At 35.4% G+C, this 26,986-nt stretch overlaps 2 protein-coding genes across 2 annotated transcripts in view; one reads left to right on the top strand and one right to left on the bottom strand.

Annotated features, from left to right (window-relative positions):
• Positions 1-1,333: 1,333 nt before the first annotated feature.
• Positions 1,334-5,007, top strand: LOC133324947 (serine protease inhibitor 42Dd). Its single transcript, XM_061533769.1, has 3 exons — positions 1,334-2,212; positions 2,281-2,431; positions 4,877-5,007. The coding sequence occupies exons 1-3, from the start codon at positions 1,334-1,336 to the stop codon at positions 5,005-5,007; spliced, it is 1,161 nt and encodes a 386-aa protein (XP_061389753.1).
• Positions 5,008-10,465: 5,458 nt separating this feature from the next.
• Positions 10,466-26,986, bottom strand: part of LOC133324946 (uncharacterized) — a gene marked incomplete at its 5' end in the record, with an annotated part of 107,649 nt that continues 91,128 nt past the window's right edge. Inside the window, 3 exons of the mRNA XM_061533768.1 lie at positions 10,466-11,160; positions 17,745-18,575; positions 18,712-18,886. Of these exons, the coding sequence (XP_061389752.1) occupies positions 10,466-11,160; positions 17,745-18,575; positions 18,712-18,886 (1,701 nt within the window). The remainder of the gene's footprint in view (positions 11,161-17,744; positions 18,576-18,711; positions 18,887-26,986) is intronic.

Below are 26,986 nucleotides of genomic sequence, written 5' to 3'. Positions count from 1 at the left end.
ACAATTGTTTTGAAGCAAAAAACTGTTTCGTAAATGCAGAAACCAAGGTACCTTGGCTGAAACTCTCGTCTGTCAGGAATAAATATTAATTCAAATTAAGAAATTTTTAATGCAAAGTAAGGTTGTCGTCTGTCTATGGTATTAAGGATACTAGTATGAGTTTTACACCTTGTGGCCTGGAACCAAACCAAAAGGTATACTTATGAGAGCCCCAGTTATAAGAAGCGATGTGGATCGTGGCATGCTGATTAGTTTGATCAACAGTCTTGGTGTATCAAAAAAAAAAAAAAAAAAACGCAAAAAGTCTCAATCCTATAAAGTTCTTGCATAAGTAAGACAGTACTATGTACTGGAATGTTTCAGGTATTTGGCTTCAAATTAGAGATTCAAGGTCGCTTCATTCAAGGTTAGAATGCGTTTTTTGAGATCAGACGTGTTCTAGTGAAGAGTAACATTTCTAACTTTGTGGGTTAGATTCCAAGGCCATTGGTCCCAGTTTGCTTGAGTTAAATCACCCTGCATTATGTCGGAATTGGGTGAAAGAAATTTGCCCCTGATTAAAAGAATCTCAACCTCACAATTTGGGAAAGAGTACCCTTCCCAGTGGTGTCCCTCGGTTCACAGATTTCAGTATGGAACTCTACGCAATGAAGGAATTTTTGATTCTGCTTTTCAACATTCCATTAATCTAATTAATGGATTTATTCCAGTTACATGTTGTTGAAGGCTCCTTCTATATCTAGGAACGCAGTCCAGGTGAAATTGTGTGTGTGTATTTCTCTCAATATGTCCGATATAAGCCAGTATCTACTGATCTGTTGTTTTTAGATGATAAAAAGTCCAGTGTTGCCAGAGTTAGTCCACGTATCATCTGTTTTTTAATACTTGCATACTACTTTATGAAATCAGCCCGGAGTCAATATTTCCTACAAATTATCAATATCGGTCCCCGGCTCGGTATAGTTCTTATATAACGGTATCACCCTATTATAGGTATTTTATAAGCCGTAGTTTCTTGCAAAAAAATGTCGATATGATGCTCTCAGTTGGCATAGGCCCCACATTAAGATCCCGCACCATTTTTTTCAGTAAAATATATATAGTAGAAATGTTTGGGTTGAGTTGATGTTTTGATATAGCTCGTACTTAAAGGTGCCCTCCACATTTTCGGTTTTTTGTAGGATTTTTTATCTTGGACATTGTAATGATATTACAATACTATGTTCTGAACCTTTTTATATTAAAAAATTATATTTTTATTGTGCAAAGTGCCATCATTTTAATTATTCTTTTATTTATTTTTAGCTACCAAAAAAGTATTCTCACAGAGACCATGGATCCCGCCAACAATAACAATAATTTCGAAACCAATTTTGGTTTGGATATATTTACAAATCTTCTCAATTCCGATGGAACAACAGATGGAAATGACAAAAACCTAATAATCTCACCATTCCTAGTTGAAGCCCTACTCGCTCTACTCTATTTAGGTTCGGATGGCAAAACAGCCGAAGAACTTAAAGCCAAATTACATATACAACGTTTTCCCAACAATGCCAAAATGGCTAGCTATTTTGCTGGTAACCTCGCTGCCATAACACAAAATTCACCCGATACTCAACTGGAAATTTGTTCGAAAATATTTGTCGATGAACAACATGATTTGGATATGGAATTTCAAAAAATTGCCTATAAATATTTCCTAACACAAACGGAGAAGCAAAATTTGCAACACACAAAAAATATTGAAGATTTGCTAAAAAATTGTCTGCAAGAAAATTTAAAAAAATCTGCCATAAATTTCAAAATTTTCCAGGAAAATTGTAAAGCTTTACTTTTGATGGCAGCAAATTTCCGCAACAAATGGTTTTTGCCCTTCAGTGCGTATCGTTCAGGTTTGTATGATTTCCATGTAAGCAGTGATTGCGTGAAATCGATACCCATGATGTTGGACAACGAAATGTTTGTAAAATTTGTGGAATTAAAGGAAATGGACGCCCGTGCCATTGAATTGCCCTACGAACATGACGATGAAATTTCAATGCTAATAATTTTACCCAATAAACGTGATGGCCTGGCGGAATTGGAAACGAAATTGAAACAGGTTAATCTATCGACAATTGCGGAACAAATGCAAATGGAAAGTGTTCAGTTGCTGTTGCCGAAATTTCAAATTGATTTTGAATGTTCACTGAAGGCGGTATTGGAAAAGGTAGGTGGTGGTGATGGACGAGAATTTTTTGAAATATTTGGAGATTTATTTTTTGTATTTTTTTTCAGTTGGGCTTTTCTTTGCTTTTTGGTGAAGACTCAAATTTCAAGAATCTCTTGTCTCCACAGTCAGCCTCTTCATCCCTTCCCATTGCTGATATTCTGCATAAAGTTTGCTTGGATGTACATGAATCTGGTTCAGAATCATCGAATGTAGAAGGTAAGGAAACCCCTATTATTTTAATATATTTGACTTCAAATTAGGTAGTTTGAAACAAAAAACGGCTTTGGATGTGATGAAATACCAAATTTCAAAGTGCTAGGCCAAATAGTAGTTTTTAAGGATTTTCGTGCTAAACCTCAACCGAATGCACCAAATTACATTTATTTTGGAAAAAATTGAGCAGGACCATTTACACACCGAAACTAGACCGAACCTTTATATGGGTGCTATGTAAAAACTTGGTCCTATTTTGAAAAATCTCTCCGAAGATGTTTTTCGCTTATCAAGAACTTGGCTAGAGCCTTCAAAATACCGAAATACTATATAAAATATTCCAATTCATATATTCCATTTTCAATACCCAACATCCTTGGAGTAATATAAATATTGCGATCTCTTTTGCGATTTCAAAGACAGCATAATTTTATCTTGGGTATTCGACTACTTCGTGAAAAAGAATGACAGAATTAATATATATTCAATAATGCGGTTCTTAGCCGTTATTTGCCTCATAAAAGCTCCCTTGTGAAATGTAATAACCGATTGGCGCTAAGGGATTTCAAAAGACATGAGGTATTTCAATAGCATGATAAGCCCTGCCATTCCGTCAAAGGTAATGATCAGAGAGGTACAGCTCTGGCCGAGAAAGTAAAAAATCCACGTATTGTATAATGAATGAGGATGAGCCACGTGGATTAGAGTATATTGCCGCAGTTCGTCAGACATCTTCAATGTGACGTAAATGACGTAATCTGGCAACCTTGCATTTCCTTTGGATCATACAAGCTTTTCATCATTGTATCCGTTAATGGACCACTCGATTTCATGACCACTGAACGTCATACTTTGCTGAACATTGGCAAAGCTGAATGATCAATGTTTCAGATATTTAACCAATCGCCTCTTCAGAAAGTTGTCCATTTCCTAAGATCTTCAGGTAGCCCAGAAGAATTTTCGGGCTACAGCCGACCGATATACCTTTGCAACATTGGAGCCGTAAGAAGTAAATTGTGGCCAACGGCTAATTCACTCTCGAATTATGGAAGGAAGGATGACAGAACAGATGTCGCATTTAGCGATGTAACGGTGGCAGATCCGCAGAGATGCTGTTGTTATTTTAACGGGAATTTTATAGAGCACCCCGATAAAGTAAATTGTGGCCAACGGCTAATTCACTCTTAAATTCTGGAAGGAAGGATGACAGAACAGCTGTCGTATTTAGCGATGTAAAGGTGGCAGATCCGAAGAGGTGCTTTCGTTATTTTAACGGGCAATTCATAGAGAACCCCGATACAAACAATAACGCAAAGACGCTTGAGGCACTACTTCTGCCTCATATAAACAGAGGACTTGCCCAAAACAGTTTAGATAAACGAGAGGTTTAAACCAACTAAGATCAGGATGGCGCCCAATTTGTATTGCACCCGATTTGACAGCACGATTTTCAATATTAGGATGACGCCTTAATTCGTATTGCACCTGAATTGGCAGCACGATACTAGACACATGCTCTACATATTTCTCAATTCCTCTATGTCCGCTGCTCCAGTTATTATTTGGTTTTGGGCAAACTCCGGTCAGTACTCCATTTGAAATCTTATCATTGCATACACTCCTCCTTGGAATATTTCAATGAAACGAAGTATTCGTCAATCTGGGCTCAATGTTCGGTATTTTGTGGTCCTTGAGCGCGTTTTTAATCGAATTCGCTGAAATTCGGTGCATGTATTTTCTCTTTGTGGATATGTTTGTAACAGGCAAAAGGAAACGAGGTTACATTTGAGAATATGCATAGGATCACTTTCTGAGTCGATTTATGCCCGTCTGTCCGCCTGTTGATGTCAAATTGTAAACAAAGTACAGGTCGCATATATAATCTGATTTGGATGAAATCCTATTTTAGGTTAATCGTGCACCAAAGACCAAAAGTTAGTAAGATTAATACGAAATATTGTACAACGTACTGAAGTTAGTATAGCCTAAAGTTTCGACGAAATCGGTTCAGATTTACATATAGCTGCCATATATACATATTTTCGTCCGATTTTTAGTAAATGCTGCACCAAAGACCCAAAGGTTGGCCAATTGGTACGAAATTTTGCACAACGTACCGAAGTTAGTATAGCCTAACGTGCGTAACGTTTCGTTTAAATCGGTTAAGTAAATGTTGCAACAAAGACCTAAAGTTAGGCCGATTAATACGAATAAAAGGGATATACAACCTCTTGGTATATCCCTATTATTATGATCCCGCTCATTATTCAGGGGTGAGAATCTTCATACACAATGGTAGAATTTTTAGATCGTCAGTAGTTTCCAAGAAATGTGGTCCAAAGGTATCACATATCGACCCCGTCTTGACTTACCCCACCGAGGTTTCTGTTCCAATAATGTGAAAATCCTATATACAAATATCTAATTTTAAATTTGTTATTTTTTCAGCTACCAAACCAATTGTCATCAGCAACTCCATCGATACACGGCAGAAATTCTTTAGGGCGGATCATCCATTCTTTTTTGCCATTCGAAACAGAGATGCCACATATTTCATGGGACATGTGGTGAAATTTTAATAAAACCACAAAAAATATTGAACAACATTTAGGATTAGATGTAAAGAAGAAAAAATTGGGAATGATTCCCTCCCTCTCAATATGTAACTGCTAAATATTTAATTAACAAAATTGTATTTGCATAACTTACCAGTTTTTTTGTATTTCGATGCCATATCGTTTTATTTTAAGAAATAAAAAATGCATTTAAAATATATACTTTTTTTGTAACAAAGATGTTGAAAATTAGTTTTATTTTATTTAATTTTTTATGTTAAGTTATTTTTGTTTGTTGTTGTTTTTTTTTTAATTTTTATTTAGTTTATAATATAGTAGTTCTGTTGTGTTTAAAATACATACATATTTCAAAAAAGGGTTAAATTTTATTTTTATTGAATTATTAGTTTACAAGTGTGGTTTTTATATCTGTTGATTTTCTGTTGTAATTTACAATTTAAAAATTATTGTTTTTCTGTTTTAGGGTAGTAATGAATTTGTAATTAATTTAATGAATAATAACTATTATCTTATTATTTATATTATCCTTGGAAGTATAATTTATTATTTTAATATATTTTGTTTTTTATAATATGTACATGAGTTGTTTCGTTTTTTTATATTTATAATATTTTGTTAATGCTAAATTAATTTAATCTTTGTTAAACTATACATTTTATGTTGTTTGTTTTTTTCTTTCATTTTTTTTGAAAATAAATTCTTCTGTTGGATTATGTTTGCTTTAGTTGTTGTTTTTTGTTGTTCTCTTTTGTTTATTATTATATAAATATTATTTACATGAATTATTTTTAATAATATTATATATCATCTGTTTTTTTAATTCATATTTGATTTTACTGTTTGATTGATAACACACACATTTGTTTGTCCGTAAATATTTACACTTACACATCTACATAGTTTAGCAGTAAAAAGGGATTGCGATCAGCCAGACTTTAAATAAAATAATTGGGATACAATATTGTTTTTTTCTTTTTTTTTGAATCAAATATAATTTGTTTAATATTGCTTTGCAATAAGGAAACAATGATTCTATTAGAAAAAAATGTGTTTTTAAATATCAATAAATAATATATATATATTTAGAAATAGTTTGAAATTTGCCAAACAAGAATGTAAAAAATATTACTACGATAACAACTTTTTCCTTTATGATATCGAAAAATATAGTAAAAATTAGTAGATTCTTGCAGTACGGAAACAGACCAATAGTAGTAAGTAGATGAATGCGTTGGGTTAAATTTAAAAACCATTGCATAACTTAAGGCGCAATGTTAATGTATTCAGCATAGCTTTGTCTGTTTACCTGGCAATTGGTAATAATTATACAAATAAATAGAATGTTGAGGGTATTTAGATCCAGAATATGTGTAAATATCTTATTATGCGAACAAAAACTCTGCACATTGTACTATCTTTGTCAAACATTCTCTGAATATTAAAATGGGATTTATTATCCCACTCCATGTAGTACGTCCCCCATAAAGAATTAACATTTTTGAACATGTGTAAATCTAATACCGAACTTATTGAGTATCCGATTTGACCCCAACTTTGCACAAAGTAATAATTTTACCAGATGTAGATCATATTCGAAAATGATCATCTACTTCTGATAACTCCACAAAGGGATTAAATCTTTAAAGGTGTTAAATCTAGATCCATTTCGAAAATGTCAACTTCTAGAGTTTTTCTCAAATTTTACTTCATAGTTGCGTAGACTATGTGCTACTCAATGTTGGCAAGACCTGATAGGATCAATAAATTTCAATAATGGTTTAACAGTTAATCGCATAAAGTTAAAAAAATTGGCTCACAACCTTTAAAATGTAAAAACAACCTTCAATAGTGCGAAATGAGAGGGTCTGCGGTTAAGGGAATGTACTTTATATAATATTTAAAATATAAATAGTTATCAATTTGAAATGAGTCTAATTGGCTCTCTCCGCATATCTTGTGTTAATATTGGTTAACTTTTTAAAGTAGCCTGCATATAACGACACCTCCCAAAATTTCGGTATTTTGGGGAGATTGGAAATTGTAGAGCCCCCATATAATGGTAACCACACAATAGGGTATTTTTAGGATTTCAAATATAATTTTCAAGCGTCATCCGTCATTTTCGAGGTCCTAGTCCAAACGGAGTGTCCGTATTTCGTTTTCCCCTGAAGCTCCGATCTCTTTTAGTTATTTTTAATGTCGAAGTCGTGGTGGAGGGTATAAAATGTTCGTGTCGGGCGAACTCATCGACGCCTTTGCTTTCCGGGTTGTAGAGTCTGAGTATCGATGAATATCTGATAGATGGTTAAATTATAAAATCCACTATGTTGCAAATAGATTGAGAAGAACTCGAAAAGCTGAAATTTGTTGTGAGTATACCTCCTATATATGTGGAGTTATTCTTAACAATGTATGGAATCGGTATGGGATAAAGTCCATAGATATATATTGCAGTGTGGTTTGCTTTCTTCACTGCTTTGATCTCTGGTGACAATTCAAATTTATGCAAAGTCTGATAAGTGGTAAATTTCTACCAACAATATCCTAAATTACACTAGGGGCACTGGCGTTCTTGTCAGAGTGAGTTCAACACAATGATTATGGAGTAAATTCCAAGAAAGAAATAGTATTTTTCACTAAGAAACGTAAAATCCCAACCTTTAGTCTATCTATTTGGTTGGATTAGTACTATTGCATTCTTGGAGTAAATCACACGTAGACTGAATTAATATTGTACACAAAAAGCGCAAAATGCCAATGTTCTATCTATCTATATTGGAGGGAGCAGTTATCTCTGGAAGCCAGTAGCTCCGAAATCGCAGTAGAAGACATCGATTGTTTGGTAGATATGAGATGGACACTTTGGGGCATCTAATATTCGTGTTACAAAAGAGAACTAAGACACAAAAAGCACAATCATCGGGAATATTTTTTTTTAATTTTTTCGAATCCAGCTAAATTTTCTTACCTTCAGCAGAGTATGTTACAATTATAGGTAATTTTTTAATTTTATGGTACAGCTCCTTATGTGGCCCAAGGACGAACCCTGCTGAAATTAGTAAAAATTGGTTCTGATTTAGACATATAGCTCCCACATATATTTTTGTTTAATGTGAGTGGTGCACCAAAACCCATATATTTCCTTCCATTTGGGCGCTATGCAATCTGAATTGAGTCTAAAACAAGTACAAAAGTGTCTTCGGTGTCGGTGCGACAGGTATATACCCTCAGTATATTGGTTGCGGAAATCTTCGAAATTACACACAAGTTTAGGATTTGATGTTGATCAAATCGGTTATTCAAAATTAAATTTATAAGTTATTAAAATATTGACCATTTGTGGGGGAGATACCAAAATTTGATAACGGTATTTGGTTTGAGTACCTGCCGGCCAAACAGTTGGATATTTGGAAATCGATTCAAAATTGTCTGAAACGGATATTTGGAAATCGATTCAAAATTGTCTGAAACGGGTTTGGTCCAAAGAAAAATGGGGTAAAAACTCGCTCAAGATTGATTTTAAGTTATAGATATGTCACATATATCTATTTTATTTGACTGAGTTTATGTAAATGGTGACAAAACTCCCAAAGTTTGTCTGTTTTACTCGCGAGTGAAAAATACTCCTGAGTGGGAGTACGTGAAGAGTACGAGTGAAGAGTACTCTTTTATTTTGTTTGGGAGTGCTCGCGAGTACTCCTTGTTAATGAAAAAGGGTGAGAGTCTAAATACTCGAAATAGAGTAAGAGTTCACTCTAAGAGTGAAATCGAGTGGACAAATAATTTTTTTGTGATTTGCGTGTGTGGTAGCAAACAGTTTTTGTTGTTGATCGATCATGTATAAAAACAAAAATAAAACATTGGTTATTTTGTTTTTGAATGTATTAAAAAATGTTTACCCATGTAAGGTACAAATAAAAATCTTTTTTGCAAGAAAGCTCAGCCAGCAGTTCATTCTCATCATCTTTAAAATCAAAATATTTTATTTAGTTTCATTTTTTTAAGGAAATTCCAAAAGGAGTACTCGGCAAGAGTGGAATCTGCTCGATTTCGAGCGTACTCTTGCGCTCTTATTTGAGTGGTAGAAGGAGTATACTCGATTTATATTTTCTACTCGCAGGAGTACTCCCGCTCGAATTCGAGCAAGTTTCACTCTTTACTCAAGCGAGCATTTCGGAGCTCTGGTATTGAGTCTTAAGAGACATCTGTTAAGTTGTGTTGAAATTGGTTCAGATTTAGATAACCGTCCGATGGCAAAGACATTTTTTACGGGTGGCTTAGTGAGTCTTTAGAATGATTAAAATAGGTTCAAATACCTATATAGATAACATATTTAGTGTTGTCCGACTTCAAGTCAGTGGTCTCCCGATGCTACGTTTATTCTATCGGCAGGTTATTGTACATATATGTCCAATATTATTAGTGAAGGACGTATGTTGTACTTTTTTAATAAGAGTCGTAGGAGCATCTCTTGTACACACGCAAAGTGGTGGAGGTTATCATATAGTCGACCCGTCCGACTTTTGAACATTCCTTACTGGTTTCCAATTAAAATTCATAAAAAACTATTCAAAACAAATCATAACATTTCATGAGGATGTTACTTTGTGAATTTGTAATGCAAAAGTAGGCAGACAAAGCTACTGTTGTATACATGTTGGCAATATTGATTGGTTTGCTGACTACAATCAGCAAAGACAAACACCTGTGTGTTGGTTCGTTGTTTGTCATTCACAATAGCAATTGATCGTAAAGATAATTTGTAGAATTTTTATTAAATAGCTTTACTGAAATGTAACATTATTGTTTCATTATTGTAATTATAGTCTGATTTGATCGTGATCAATTTTAAGATAAAAAATTTAAGGAGAAATCTAATATTTACATTTTTGTAGCTGCCTCCAGGAATTGTTTTCTATAATTTTCAATTAAATTTATTTTTTAACTTACCTATATTTTACTAATTAATTATTTATTGAATATTAATTATTTATGAATAATTGTGGTTAATAAAAAAATAATATTTTATTTTTATGTATGTTCGTCTATGTAATGATCATGTCTTTTTGATATTCCTCAAGAAACTTAATTGAGTTAGTCGTTATGCATTGATTTTTTTCCGGTTTTTTTTAGATAAATTCAATATTATTAAATAATTATTTTAGAATTACAGTGAAACCTATAAAGAAGCATCAGGTGGTAAAAACATTTAATGGGGTAAATTTACCAGTACTTTTATTAGAAATATTTGAAAACATGTATATGTTACCCCTCGGTGTTTCTTGGTATTAAGTTTCACTGTATTTTTTTAGATTATATGTATTTACACTTAACAACCTGTTTTCTTAAATAAATTTTATTTTTATTTTTTTGTTGTATTTCTACAAAACCTAACTAACCCTGTGTTTGTTGTTTTTGTTGATTCCTCCTTTTATTATGGATCTTCAAATTGTGTCCTACATTACAGGACATCCTTTTTACTAAATATCACCTCAGCATTTGTGGCTGTTGTCGATTCATTGGGTATTGAACCCATTGGTGGTTTAGGTGGTGGTGGTATTTGATCATCATCTTCTGCGCCATTGAGTAAATAATTTAAATCATGACTAATGCGATCCAGCATGGCTGTCGCATCCTCTTTAACTTCAGCAGCCACACCTCCACTTCTCGTTGTGGTTTTCGTGGTATCCTCCATATTTACATTACCACTACTGCTATTATTTATATTAATTTTTGTTACACCACTACTAGATTGCTGGACCTGTCCCGCTGCCGTGTTTGTGGTACTACTACCCTGCATTACCGCCACCATTGTTGGCAGCAGAGGATCAAAAGTGTGTGTGGTGGGTTCCATGATGGTTACACGTTTTTGAGTTTTTGGTGTTTGTGTTGTTACCGATGTTGTGGTAACCATGGCTGGTGTTGTTGCCGCTGCCGTTGTCATCGTCGGTGGTGGTGTTGTATAACTATTGCAGGACAGAGCTGATGGTATGGCCATGGCCACAATGGAAGAGGGTGGTGGTGGTGCTGCTGTTAGGCCACTTATGGATACAATGGTGGCACCCGTTGGCAACATTTGTGCCTGATGGTGATATGATGTTGCTGTGGGACACACTCCCATGGTATTTCCTGTGGAACGTAGGCCAATGATGGTATCTGTAACAATAAGAGACAAAATACAAATTTAAATTAAAAATAATTTAATTGTATAGCTTAAAGAGAGAAATTCGGTTTGAATATGGTTGGATTAAAAACTAAATTTTTTGGCGAAATATGGAAATTCTCGAAAACCGAATTTAAGGTTTGCTCGGATGTATCATCGGAAACAACTGTTTTTAATCTAAAAAACATGGAAGTATTCCCAAAACACCAAAATTCATCGAGGACAACAAACAATGAGCTGTAAAGCTAGAAAGTTCATAAACAGAACCATAGACCAGACACCTTACACGGAAAATTTGGTAAAATCTTTTCAAATCCGCGAAGGATATTAGTAGAAGGTTCAACTATGAACCTGAAGAAAATCTTCATTAGCATGTATGTCAGGGGTCCATAGGTTCGCTAATCTAGCCTGCAATGCAGTATTGGTCCGGAACGGGTCTATTTAAGTGTGCGACCTACTTCTCCTTTTTTAATTTATATATACAATTAGAAATAGCATTACAACTCACTCCTCAGGGTGCTCATAAATATATACTTGACAATTATTTTTTTCTTCTTTTTGGCTATTGCTTGAATAAATATTTATCTCTTTATTTTGGTATTGTCCTAATACAAAAGGATTTTAATTTTCTTTTTTTCACGAAGAGCATATTTAGAATTTTAAATTGCTTAATGCCAATGATAAACAATGGCGCAAAAAATGGTTGGGCGCCAGATGAGCTTTGTGGACGCAACAGCAGTTCCCAAAATAAGTACAAGTGCATTGTGGTCCATTGTGGCTAAGTTTTAACATCTTGAAATAGTAAATCCACTAAAAGAATGATTAAATATTTAACAATAAGCCCCGGGGCGATTGTTTACCCAACCAACAGCAGCAGAGCACAAAAAAATGAGAAATGGAAACAGCAGCGAGAATAAAAATGAAAATTGCAACATTTCAGATAACAAAGTGTTTAGCTGGTTTATCATTGTCCGCACTGTTCGCTATTGTTGTCATGTTGCCATCATCGTCGTCTAACACCCAGGGAAATTGTTGTCTATGGACCTTCATGAAAATGATGTTCACAATGACGACGATGTCGAATATGATGTTGATGATGGCTATGTTGCTTTACGCCATCACCACTTATCCTCTGTCTATCTGTCTGTTAGTCTTTGTAATATCGCCCAGACGGAAAATAAATTGTAAAACATTGACAACACAAGTCGTCCTTTCTCTGATGTTACATTGTGTGTTAAACAACAAAATCTTCTCTGTTGTATTCTTCCGAAGCTAAAAGCAAACAGAATTGCTTTACTAAACAAACCATAGATTTGTTGCCACTAATATCAGACAAACCAAACCAATCACCTTTTAGCTAAGTTTCCCGTTTAGGATTCAAATAATGGATTGAAAGGCAAACAAACAATAACAACGAGAATGTAATAATCTCGTGATTGGATTTAAGGTATGCAGGACATTAAACCGGAAATGAATGGAAAAACATAAGTTTCATTCTCTGTAAGGTTTTTTTTGACTAAAAGTGGGTCAGGAGGTAGTTTTTTACACAAGAAGGCGACAGTGTGGCCTTTTTTTATTGGTTTTGTACTATTTTAGTTCATTTAACAAAGTTTGACAATTTTGTTTCTGAAGCAGTTCGCTCCGCAAAACGAACTAGGCCATTCATTTCCTTCCATAGTTAATTTTAGTTCAATGGTTCATTGGTACACGTCAGTGAAGTGGAGCAATGCAAAAGGAAACAGCTGAAGGAAAATGAACTAGACGAAGGAAATAACCGGACCTAGTACCCATGGTTCCTTTTGCGGAATATATACATCGAACCAGTTCGTTTCTGAACGACCAAATTCTACCTTACACTTCTGATCTTTTGTTAAAATAGTTCGTTTATGTAATTGGTTGTCATTCGTTCGCAGGGTACATACGTCACTACAACACAAAAACGTTTAAGAGTATAGGAATATACGCGAGGATACAAATTCTCTCTCCACCATTTTAATGGGTCATTTCTCAGATCTAAGTACTCCTCATTAATATATTTGTCCAATTCTCTGATGCCTGCCGCTGTGTTGTTGACATAGTTCATAATCTGATCAGTTTCCTGGACAAAGATTCAAATTTTTTGTCAGCATGCGGGAACTGTGGTCTTTGCAGCTCGTGGTTCTCTTCATCGCTCGGCAGTGTTATCGATGATATTCGATTCCTAGGTTCGTTAATGTGTTATTATACGCTATATGCGTTTATAGTCCCATTTTTTTAAATCTCGGATCCGGAATTGTACACTCTTCTTAAAGGGAGTTTCTTTTAAAATTTCCAAAACGGGCTTGGAGCTCTCTTCCTATTATTGTCAACATTGCCGATACTTTTTCGTTTGTGAAGAAACTTCTTGCAATAAAGCTCGATAAAATATTGCACATAACCATCACATTTCATAAAAGGTAATTTCATAAAAGGTCTACAAAATAGCAGATGCTTCTTTAAGAATGTCCCACTCATCCTAAGGTAATAACAACTCTGGTCGGATCAGAGATATAGTGGAAAATTTGAGTCTTTAAGCAATAGTATACGCTCTACCATCTCATACATGGAGTTTCTCTTTTAACTTTAATTCGGGAATACCCATTTGTTCTATAAGACGAGCTTAAAAAAAGATTTCCAGGCGCGTCGGTCTTGTGCGCAGTTTTTTTTTAATTTGAAAGCCCATGTTTCGAAATGCTGTCTTCCACTTGAGCTTTCCCTCGCATTCGTTGTTGCTTACTCAGACTATAGTAGTATCTGTTGGCCAACACTATTCTTCTGCGAATTTCAAAACTATTGTCATTAGTGTTATTTATGGCGGTACCGAGATATATAGAATCCTTGACAACCTCGAAGATGTAGTTCTCAAATTCCACAGTTGGTTCAAGTCTACTGGACTGGTCTTATGCGTTGATACTATCAGCTTGGGCTTCTCGACATTTAGTGCCAGTCCCACTTTGGCTGACTCCTTCACAATTCGTTCAAAAGTGGCTGTTACCGCCCGCAATGGTGGACCCATTATGTCGATGCCGTTGTCGTAGGTAAGTAAAATATGCTGTTTGGTTTATAGAGTGTCATTTTTTTCACTTTTGCATCTCGTATGACCTTTTCCAGCAGGAGGTTGAACAGGTCGCACGGCAAACTGTTACCTTGTCTGAATCCCCATCCGGTATTGAAGGACTCCGATAGGTCCTTTCTGACTATAATATTGTACCAGTTAAAGTTAACCTGTATATCCGTATTCATTTTGCAGGAATGACAAACGCAGACATGGCTTTTAATACCTCTGAGCGGACTAAATGGTGGAATGTGTCGATGTGTTTTCGTGGGTCTTTTCCAGGATTAGGCGCAGAGTGAAAATCTGGTCAATGGTGGATTTGCCAGGCCTGAAGCCGCATTTGTATAGTCCAATAATGTCGTTCACACAGCACGCTGGATAGCAATTTATATGCAATGGAAAGGAGACTTATTCTTCTATAGTTGGCACATATCGTTTGTCTCCTTTTTTGTGCATGGATGCTGAGGTTCCAATCATTGGGCATGCATTCCTCTAGCCAAATTGTACTAATCAGTTGGCGTATGCTCCTGACCGGCCTTGAATAGTTCAGCTCGTAATACATCGCACCTGCTGCTTTATTATTCTTCAGCTGATTAATTGATATTCTGACCTCATCTTGGCTAGGTGGTATACACCTAGCCAAGATGAGGTCACTATTTGATATCAGAAGCTTTGCACAATGACCCATCATTTTATGGTTATTCAGCAGTTCTTGGAATCATTGGCGCTCCTTCGGAATTGTTCCCTGGTGGATTTTAGACCAGATTCCACTATCAAATTTAAAGAGTAAACGAAACATCCAATACCATATTCTAGTTCGTTATGTTACTGAACTAAAAAGAACCACTTTGTAAGACCTGTTCAATCGTTTTTTTAAGTGAATCGTTCATTTCAACTAGTTCGCTCGTGAACTGTACCACGCTAGTCTCAAGAGTCTAAGATCCCATATTCAAATCTCTCCACAAATCAAATCAATGAAAAATATTGTGGGTGCTTGAAATTCGACTAACATTTAAATATCAAAGACAGTAAAAGGCTAGGCGTTTTCTTCTCATTTTGAACGATCATGCTGTGACGTTCACTAGTATTTTTTGTACAGGCGAACCGCGGCTGTCTGGAATATTTGATAATGAAGGTATCTATTTCAGATATTATCAATTCTCCTTATAAATAAATCTACGAATGGGTTACTCAACTTACACTGTAATTGTGTAAGGGTTTTACTAATTCGCCTGATTATTATTGAACATAGAAGAATTCAGATGAATTGTTAATGACATACTATTATTTTCCCCTATATAATTTCTTATCCTACCGCATTTATAATTTAAACAAAACATAAAGTAAATCCATTCCATACACCCACATAAATAAATAGAATTCCCCATTTCTTCTCTTCCAAAAATTTAACAACCCATTTTAATGTTCCCAAACCTGACCTAACACAGGACACGGACAAGGACTACATTCATTCATATGAAAAGAAAAACCGGCCACCGGTAACCAAACATCCGCAAAAACCACCATAGCCATGAATTTACACCGGTCGGTGGTGGAAGCTAATGCTTTATGGCATGAATGAATGAATGATTTCCGGAATTTTTGTGTAGAGAACAAAACGAGAGCAACAACAAAAATGTTGTTAATGTTTTCCTTTATTGTTGTTGGTCGTAAGGACATTATAAAATCTCTAATTACTTTTATGAGAATGGGGAGGACGGGACATTATGGACATTATTTAAGGACTTAAGTTTAGAGTGTCAACACAGTTCCGGCAAAAGGAAGTAAATAAAAAGTTGGCATGTTATTCTGGAAAACCTTTACTGAGGTGCAGGTTTGACGAATTTCTTAAGAAAGTATGTGACAAATGCTTGTGGAATTTTTTTTTGGAAATGTGTGGGTGTTTATAACCTTAGGCTATTAGCCTAAGAACAATATTTTAAGTAAATTATTATTTTTTTATATTATGCTATTGGTCATAAGAAGCTTAGAAGATTATGTTTGCGGAATAAAAACGGGACCATAAATTTTATCCTCAGAGAGTGATTATGTTACAAAGTAGGAGTTTTTTAGAAATTCTAAAATAAAAATTCTTTTAATAAATGAGTAATGGAGGTCGCAGGGACATGTGTTTTGTATATACAATGTTTCGGAGCATAAAATGGGGATATGTGGTGAACAGTTAAAGTTGTCTTTTAATTTTTTTGTCTATAGGTAGGCTATGTAGGATGGCTGACAAAATATGTCGGCTGTGGGTTAAGTGGCCACAATGCGACCAAGTAAAAGTCCCTTTCGCAATTGCAAAATCAAGGGGCTTACTGTGGACCACATAATATTGGTTCGCTTTAAAATGAAGCATCCCTAAGGTACCGAATCCCAACAATCGGATTGTCCTAACCAGCCTCGAGCCGTACCGCAGATGTAGCAGAACCGAGCCAGATGCCACAGACTTCAATTACCGTAATTTAAGTATATGGAATTTGTATATCAGTTTCTGAATAAAGCGAAATACAATGAACTTCATATCTATAACTCATTAATATAAATGTTCTGTGACAAACCCTACACCTGCAAGCATATCCCAGCAACCGGAGGAAACTTATCGTTACAAGTGTGCAAAGTCGCTTAAAACCCCAAAAAGCCGATGAGGAATCATATGTTGCAGACATTATCAAGAATGCTGAATAATCTAAAACGTTAGACCCAAACGGAATAATGCTTAAGTAGATGGATAAACGTGGAGTCCAGAGTACAACAACAATCCTCAACTCGGCGTAACCACCCACATAGTTCCAAAAGTTTAGAAAGTAAGCAACAGTAAGCAACACTCAAGGATCCCAGCAGAGGTTAATCGTAAACCCCGGAAGTGATGAGTAGAAGTAAAGTGTCTCATGTCGTATAAGAGATGTTCTGGAGGTTGGTTATATTTAAGCAACTGGATGAACCCGGAGTCGAGTATTTAGCACCAGCTATCAAATGATCGATGGAATCAAAAACAGTTCCTGAGGCCAAGAAAGTAGGCAGAGTAGTCCTGCTATTGTAGTCAGTTAAAGAAAAGGTGAAACATATAGGTGATTTCTGTCACCAGTAACAACGACAAATGGGTAGCTACTCCTTTCATCGATGATTATTTGTTTTTGAGTACCTCAAAATCAGCATGGATTCCGCATAGAATCTCAACTTTTCACACAGAGAGTACTGAACCAGAACAGGCTGTGAAACGTAGGAAGTCAGACCGTGCAGCATTTCTTTGTCGCAGCATGAAGCAGAAGCAGAAAGTAGGCCTTCCTAGTTTAACAGAAACTTTAACCATTCCCAATATCATTTATTAAATTGCATCCTTTTTCTTTTAGTTTTCTGGTTTTTTCCTTCGCTTCATTATTAATTCTCTACAAAAATCTACCCATCCATCCGACGATGTGATAGATGCTGTTAATCAAGTTTAAACCTTAACTTTCTTAGTGAGAGCTACCACATGGTACCTATGTTCATAGTTTGACTTACCGCCGGCAACATTTTGCAATATATCCAAATGCTCTACGCCAATATAATCGCCGCTAGATGCTAGTTGTTGTTGATGTGAAGCATGTGTTGCGGACAAATGGCTACGACGACTTAAGCTACCCGTCATAGACGATGTCAACGCTGACGACGACGATGTTGATGATGCGGGTGTCGCTGACGTTATACCAGCTCCATAGGCATCATAATAACCCATTGAGCTGCCAGAAACAACTTGTGGCATAACGGCAATATGATGTTGTGGTTGTTGCATACAATTTCCGGCCGCTGTTATCCGTTGTTCTCCGCCAAGTAGATTGCAACATCTCATGGCTCGTGGAGATGTTATTGATGTTAGTGTCGCCGAGGACGTGCCACTTGCAATGGAGGATTGTAAATTGTTGCCATGTTGATGATGCTGCTGTTGTTGTTGTTGCAAACATGTCATCATATGTTTACCGGCCGACTTACGTTCCAAGGTACCACCAGCACCACCACAGGCCGTAGCTGTTGCACTGCCATTGTTAAGGGTTATGGCCATTGAAGATGGTGGCAGAGATGGTGTTGGGCCAATAAATGTTTCCACACTTGCCACGTGTTGATGGTGGTGAGGATGATGTTGCTGGAGTTGTTCCTGCAAAGGCAACATTTGACATCGAGGAGCTGTGGAGATTATGGTTAAGCCCGGCATTTGACATGCTGCAGCACCAGCTGCCGATGCAACCACGGCACTCAACTCTAGCTGGTGTCGTCTGGCCGGCGATGGTGGTGTTTTGTGCATCAATGGTGGTGCTGAACTGCTAAGTTCAGATTCTTTTTCATGATTTGTATAAACTGGCGGAGAAAGTGCGAAATAGAGAAAAAGAAGAGGTTGCAAAAAGAGGTTTCATGTTAATTGGTTTTATTAAGAGGCCAGTGTGAAGAAAATAAAGTGAATAGGAAAAGGGAAGAGAGTGATGAAGGTACTTACAACTAATTGGTGTATTAATGGTCCCTGTACAGTAGTTATCATCTAGACTTGTTTTACTGGAACTGAGTTGTTTCTTTTTCAGATTATCACTCGATGAGTAGCGGCCCAAGGCACCCTTGTGATTACGCAAAGGTGATTCAGGTTTTATCACAAAACAGCTAAGGATGGTAAAGCCCTGGAAGAAAAAAGGAGAGAGAAAATGTGAACATGTTAAAAATTCTGGATAAAAATATAAATATGTAAGGAAACCGACATTAAGTCCATTCAGGAATACATTTATTTTTAAAATCACGAATGTTATAATCTTTGAAAAAATTTTCATTTACAAATGTTGGCATTTTTACAAAATCCAGTCGGATTACTCGAATATGTGAAACCCTTATAAAGAATGTGGATGACATCAAACGGTATTATCTGGAATTATATTTCCCAATTTCGCCAAGAACTTCAGAATGTATGATTTTGTATTGGAGGAAATCTATATGGAAGTTGTTAATGTAATGCCGATGTGACGACGGGAGGCATGATATGTCTAAAATATTGCGCTAAATGTAAGGGAGGCTTTGAAGACGTCGTATATGGAGTTCACTCCATTGTTTCCAGAAGATGCAGATGTGGAGTTATCTTTTAAGATATGTTCTTCAAATTAAATACAATATTCCAAATATACTCCGACATAATGAAGGATCTTAGGAACTAGTGGAAAGCTTCATTGAATAAGAGGGACTCTGACATTTTTTTTAATCCAGTCTTGGTAGGGCTTTTTAAACAATACTCTTTAACAAATGAAATCTTGGTAGTGCCAACTATAGGGGAATAAGTCTCTTTCCCATCGCATATAAAGTGCTATCCATCGTGCTATGTGGATAGTGGGAAGCCCAACGCCATTCGTTGGGCAACTGTGAATAACCAATAAACAGTCGCGGTCAATCAGCGGGCTCAGGGGGAGAGTCTCGGAGGAAATGACCGAGTGCCTATGATCTCTGGGCTGACGAGGCGAGAATGGCGCCCTCTCCTATATCCATTTAAAAAGGTTTGGGACACTACCTTCTTGAAGTGTTTCCCCCAACGCTGGGGTGTCATGCGACCACGTGCCTATCAGCGTTCCACGGTTTGCAGTCAGGGTACCGACTGTAGAACGGAGCCTTGTTGATACCTGGGCGCCTCAACAAGTGTTTCAGGCTTAGTTGCCAAGTCCTTGCCATGGTAAGTGGCTATGCCATGGTCGACCTGAAACCCTCACACACAGCACTTACTATGGAGCCGTCTTTATATTACCCCCCACCAAAAAAAAAAAACAAAAAACGCGCATGCGATTTTTCGACTGATGCTGGTGTCGCTGCCTTTCAATGCCGAACGAGGATTCAGACAAAGTTACAGTTTGCAAAAATCTACAGAAATGGCACTCTGTACATCAAACAGCTGTACGACGACGACATCGATATAATGGGTCCACCATTGCGAGCGGTAACAGCAACCTTTGAAGGAATTGAGAAAGATTCTACCAAAGTGGGACTGGCAGTAAAGGCCAAGCTGGCGGTATGATGCGCAAGACGTCCAGTATACACGGGTCAACTGTGGAACTTCAAAACTACAGCTTCGTGGTAGTGAACGATTTTATGCTCCTCGGTACCGCCGTAAACAAAAGTAATAGCATCAGCTTTGAAATCCGGAGGAGAATAGTTTTAGCCAACAGATGCTACTATGGTCTGATTATGCAACCTAAAAACGAAGCCTCCTCTCGCCAGAAAAAACTCACTCTCTTCAAGACGCTCATATTACCAGTGCTGTTGTATGAATCTGAAGCATGGGTACTTGCGTCAGCAGATGGTGCAGCTCTTGGAGTGTTTGACAGAAAAATTTTCAGAAAATTTTCTGAGTAGATTTATGTATGTCCGTCCATCCGTTCGTCTGTCTGTCCATGTTAAATTGTAGACAAAGTACAGGTCGCATTTATGATCCGAATTGGATAAAATTTGGGACAGGTCACTTATTTGGCCCAAGGACGAACCCTATTGAAATTGGGGAAAATCGGTCCCGATTTAGATATAGCTCCCATATATAGTTTCGTCCGATTTAATGAAAACGGTCCCTATACATCCTTCTAGACTAATTTTGGCATAGCGTACTGAATTAAGTTTAGAATGATGTGTGCTAAGTTTCGTGAAGATCGGTTCAGATTTGGATACAGCTCCCATATATAGTTTCGCCCGATTTTTGTAAATGGTGCACCAAAGTCACTATATATCTTTCGATTTGATCGAAATTTGGTACAGCGTACTGAATTAAGTCTAGAAAAACGTGTGTTAAGCTTCGTGGAAATCAGTTCAGATTTAGATATAGCTCCCATATATAGTTTCGCCCGATTTTAGGTAAATGATGCACCAAAGTCCCTGCAAATCTTTCGATGTGCACGAATTTTGGCATATCGTACTACATTAAGTCTAGAATAATGTGTGCAAAGTTTCGTGCAAATCGGTTCAGATTTAGATATAGCTCCCATATATATTTTCGTCCAATTATATGTAAATAGTGCACCAAAGTCCCCATATATCTTTCGATTTTGGGATAGCGTACTGAATTAAATCTAGAATGATGTGTGCTAAGTTTCGTGAAAATCGGTTCAGATTTACATACACCTACACAACGTACTGAAATTAATATAAATTAATCTCTGATAAGTTTCCTTGAAATCGGTTCAGATATCGATATAGCATAGCTTCCGTATATAATTTCAACTTTAAGATACATATGCGGAATATACCCAAAGTGGTGAAGGGTATCATATAGTCGGACCAGTCCGACTTTACTTCTTTCCTTACTGGTATTAAGCTCGGCTTATGCCACAAGCCAGCTAATTAAGTAATTTAGGACTTTTAAAAAATATTCTTTAAAAAATCCAACCTTGGTGGGTCTTTGAATAAATATTCTTTAAAAAATCCAACCTTGGTATTCATTCAACATCGGTAGGGTTTTGAAAAAATTATTCTTTAAAAAATCAAATCATGGTTGGGCTTTGAAAAAATAATCTTTAAAAAAGTCCAAACATGGTAGGGTTTGGAAATTTTTATTCTTAAAAAAATCAAACCTTGGCAGGGTTTTGAGAAAATATACTTTAAAAAATCTAACATTGGTATGATCTTGAAAAATATTCTTTAAAAAATCCAAACTTGGTAGGGCATTTAAAATTTTTCTTTAAAAAATGCAACCTTGAAAGGGCTTTGAAATAAATGTTCTTAAAAAATCACGGCTTGGTAGAACTTCGAAAAAAAAAATCTTTTAAAAATCCAACCTTGGTAGGGCTTTAAAAAATCCAATAGGGTTTTGAAAAATATTCTTTAAACAATTCGAACTTGGTAGGACTTTAAAAAAGTATTCTTTAAAAAATCAAAATCCGACGAGTAGGGCTTTAAAAAATATGCTTTGAAAACCCCAACCATTGTGAGCATTAAAAAAATATTCGTTAAAAAATCCAACCTTGGTAGGGTTGGATTTCTTTAAGAAATCCGATTTTAGTAGGGCTTTGACAAATTATTCTTTAAAAAATCCAATTATTAATGACATAAACATTTTATTTCCTTATGTAGTAAATAAAAATAATTAATTTCGTTTTTTTTTTACATTTAAATATTTGCTGACTGACTTCTCTGTACCATTTCCATAAATTTTATTATCCTCCAAATGGTTTTGTTTTCGTTTTTTATAATCCAATCACTAATCTAATTAGCAGACATTACACTGGGTTTTCTTCACATTTCACTGCCACATAATTTTTATTACTCACGAAATTTAATCTCCATTCGCCTCCCCGCCCCACTCCACCAACAACAAATAAAAAAACGATGACAATTTTTGGAGACAAAAAGTCATTAAACTTTTATTTGTTGTTGTTGTTCTCGTGTCTCCACTTTTATTATCCCAACTGAAAATTGTCGTTGTTGTTTGTTTGTTTGTTTAGAAAATTTGCAGATAATTAAACTTCTATGTCACGTGTGTGTTGGAGGGGAAGTTGTGTGTGTGCTTGTGTCTCAGGATATGCAATGTATGCCAAACAAATTTGTAGCTGATCAAATATTCCCAAAGGCCTTGTTTTCATACACTTTCATAGTTTGTCATCTAAAACATGACTAATTTATAATCGGAAATGAAACATCATGATAGGATAATGGGATTGTGTGTGTGCGAGTGCTATGCGGAAGAACTTCGAGGATGTGAAATAATTGAAGTGTATTCATGGCAATTTTGTTAGCGTTTTGATGTATTTTCGTATAAAATGTGGGAGTGTATTTAGTTTGTCAGGAAGTTTGTTGTGGGCAGAAATTTTAAATACACAGTGGCATCTGCTAACATCATCTATCTAGTCGTCGTAGAACTCGTAAACGGAAATCTCTGAAATATCAAAAGGTTTTCACAAAATTTCTTTTAAGGAGGAACCTCAACATTATTGATCTATGTCAATTTTTTTTACATTATTACTTCCCCATTTAACACATTTTATGAGGTCATTTACTATTTGTCATGTAAACACTATATAATTTTTATATCAGAAATATAATTTTTTCAAAATTGTAAACTAAAATGTATTACCATTTTTTTTATAGCAATTTAACATATAAGTTAACAAATAAACATATTTAATTTATTATAATTATTATTAAATACAAATTGTTATGTTTAATAAAAATAATAACAAAAATAAAAACAACAACAACTTCAGCTTGACAGGATAAATTCATTATTGTTTACATAAAACATTTTTGCCCCGACAAACTTAATTATTTTAAAGTGTTGTTGTCGTTTTGGATATTAAACATATTTTCATTACTGTTGAGTTTTTTTCCTGTCGCCGGTTATGTTTTTGTTGTGTTTTCTTTTTTTATATTTAAATGTTTATTAATAATCACACTCATCATACAGACAGATAGACAGAGCGGTTAAATTATAAAAAAATAAGCAGCTACAAATAGACATCATTAAATTAATGTTATGCAATATTTCTGTCATTGTTAAAAAAATGGGTAGGGAGGGGAAAGGGGTGAATGACTGACTGGCTGGTTGCAGGAGAGTTCTCTTTTTCGTTTTATAACAAAAAGTTTTAATTACTTTATAATTAAAATTATATATACGTCATCATAATTTAAGTGTGGATAGACATGTGAATATAAAGGTAGTAATGTGAGAGTTTGGATATGACTTGGCGTTTTTTAAATAAATTGCAATGTAGCATCCGTGGGGAATATAAAATAAATCAGTGGGGGATTTCATTACTGTTTGTTAACTACAGTAGGATTCTGTGATAGAAATAAATACATTTTATTTATTAATTTCCTGCTTAAATATGTATTTTTTTTTAAAAATCGTTGGAATTTTGTAAAATATCTTTAACAGAAACGGAGTTATTGCCAAAATTGTAAAGTTAAATAAAAATTAATAACAATCATACGCCACCTTGGTCATTGTTGATGTTCCGGGTGGGGTATGCGATTTATTTTTGGTTTTATTGTCAATTTTTTTAACTCAGAGACCACTGTTATTTCTCTCTCATTCTTCGTTAAATATTTCTGTTTTTAATATTATTGCTTCTGTTGTGAACAGTATTTTGACATGTACGTATTTACTGTCTGTGGTTTTCTGTTTTTTCGAGTCGATTTTTTGTTTCTGTAGTAATGATATTAAATTATATTATACATTAGGTGTATGCGTGTGTGTGTTCGACTACACGTTCATAATCTCAGGAGTATTTAAACGGCATATAATCCCAATAATTAAATGAAAATTATATTGATAAATAGAACAGATAAGCAAGCGAATAAAATACGGAGTTTGTTCACCTTGAAGTTTTTTTGAGACCACTGCAAGTGAAAAGCTAGAAAACTAAGAGCAAAATGAAAAACCGAGCGGACCGAAATTTGTATATACTCTACCATGAGTTGGACATTGGAAATGTATAAAGTAGATCCCTACCATGTTGAACTGCTGCCAGAAGAACACGAAATACCAATCTGCAGACACTCAGTTTGGAAACTTGGGCTAGGAGATTGAACCTATCGAAAATGATGCGATACCTTTATATAGGACTATATTTAAATATGAAATTATATTGAAAAACAATTTTGTGAAGTAGTTGTTTGCCAACAAAGTTCCGTTTTGGAAAATGCACCTACGACCATCAAAATTCCTAAAAAGTGGCTGCGCTTCTTTTTAAGAGAAAATTGTAGGAAAATTGTCCACACAATAATTAGTACCCATTCATTTGAAAACCTGGCCAAAATATAGAATATATGGTCACCATAGTGAAATTTAACTCCATATTGATAGTTTTTAGTAGGGATATTTTTTATCCAATGAACATCTTAAATACTAAATTGCAGTCAATTTGATTGAATACGTCCTGAGAACAGAGAATAATATAGGGTACCGTTATATAGGCGGCTATAAAAAAAAACGTTGATCGATATATTCCATTTTCACCCACCTCTTAATATACCGATCTTCATATCGACGCCTCCGAACCATAGTATGCTAAGTGTGAAAAGTGAGTTTTTCAGTAGAAGCTTTCAAAGTATGGAAGTTTCTTTAATACGTACGTGCCATGCTAAGTACATTTTTGCTTATAACTTTGGTTTGGATTGGCCGATGATTCAGTGAATTTAAATTAAGGGCCGTAGTATCTAAAAACGTAAAGAACTATAAAACATGCTAAGTCGACTTAGCATACTATGGTTCGGAGGCGTCGATATGTCGATTAACTGAGTCGATCTAGACATATGTGTCCCTGCGTCCGTCTGCCTATTATAATTTGTAAACTTTGGCCTGTATCAGATATGAACCAATCTTTACAAAATTTTGCATGTAGGTCAAGTTCTTGTCAATGACACCCCTATTGTTTTGTTAAATATGAATATTATATGTTTTCGAAAAACAATTTTGTGAAAGGAAATCTGATCATAACACGTGGAAATAATAAGCATGAAGAACATTCCATAATTAGAGAGTCAAATGTATCGCAACTTTTGTGTGAAAATTAAAAAAAAAAAAACAGTAAGGAAAGTCCAAAAGTCGGACGGTGCCGACTATATGATACCCTTCACCACTTTACGTACATACACGAGATGCTAATATATCCCGTAAATAGAACTGACACATCGTTGAAAACCAATGCGATAAAATCGGGCGAAATTAAATGTGTGATCTAGATACCTACTTGAACCAATTAAAAACCCCCATACTGAAATCAATGAAAAATTGCATGTCAAACGGGCAGATTCTTTGGTATACCATTTGTATGATAGCGAGCAAAATTATGTATGGGAGCTATATATGAACATGGACCTAATTGACCAAACCGTTGCATACACTATTTGGTGTTTGCCACTTTAATACACTTCACTCTAACCTCAACTTTAATATCTACTGCCAAATCCGTATAAATCAAACAACCAATTTCAACAAACCTAGCACACATAAAATCGGACTAAACAATATATGGGAGCAATACATATTTCTAAACAGATTTTAACTCAGTCTACACCTCACTCATTCGGCCAAATATTGGGAGTTTGGTGCATCATTCACATAAAATCAGATGAAACTATATATGGGAACAATACCTAAATCTGAACCGATTTCAACAAAACTTGACATACATCAGTCCAGATGTAATTCAGTACTCTGTGCAAAATTGGGAGTTTGGTGCATCATTCACATAAAATCGGACGAAACTATATATGGGAGCTATATCTAAATCTTAACCGACTTAACAAAACTTTGCATACATCAACGTACGTTGTGTAAAATTTTGTTTCAATCGGACAAATATTAGGAGTTTGGTGCACTATTTAGATAAAATCGGACGAAAATATATATGGGAGCTATATCTAAATCTGAACCGACATATGCTTTGACATTTACTTTGTAATTTGTGTACAATTTGACATGGACAGACGAAAGGACGGATATGCATAAATCGACTCAGAAAGTGATTCTATGCACATTCCCAAAAGGAACCCTGTGCCTATCTCGTTTCTTTTTGCGGGTTACAAACATATGCACAAAGACATAATACCCTGTACCACAGTGTGAAGAAGGGTATAAATATTCTATGGTGTATATATTTTCTTCAGAAGTTCCCGAGAAGTTGACAGTGTATCCAAGAGGAGTGGTTAACATTTAAATTGATACCAATTATATTGGTGTATTTACTCGGATGTGGGAGTTTTACTTAAATTCTTACAGGTGTATACGTATTCTGGTATTATTTTGTCTTACCATTACC

The sequence above is a fragment of the Musca vetustissima genome, unplaced genomic scaffold (genome assembly GCF_032173495.1).
Source record: "Musca vetustissima isolate MV318-11 ecotype Yass unplaced genomic scaffold, APGP_CSIRO_Mvet_v1 utg351, whole genome shotgun sequence".
NCBI classification, from domain to species: domain Eukaryota; kingdom Metazoa; phylum Arthropoda; class Insecta; order Diptera; family Muscidae; genus Musca; species Musca vetustissima.
This window is presented reverse-complemented; position numbering and strand designations above follow the sequence as displayed.

What these genes read in the sequence shown, in the direction of transcription:
- LOC133324947 (XM_061533769.1), top strand. Translation starts at nt 1,334, where the DNA reads ATGGATCCCGCCAACAATAACAATAATTTCGAAACCAATTTTGGTTTG. An exon ending in TGAAGGCGGTATTGGAAAAG is followed by an intron (nt 2,213 to 2,280) that starts GTAGGTGGTGGT and finishes ATTTTTTTTCAG; the next exon opens with TTGGGCTTTTCTTTGCTTTT. An exon ending in AGAATCATCGAATGTAGAAG is followed by an intron (nt 2,432 to 4,876) that starts GTAAGGAAACCC and finishes TTATTTTTTCAG; the next exon opens with CTACCAAACCAATTGTCATC.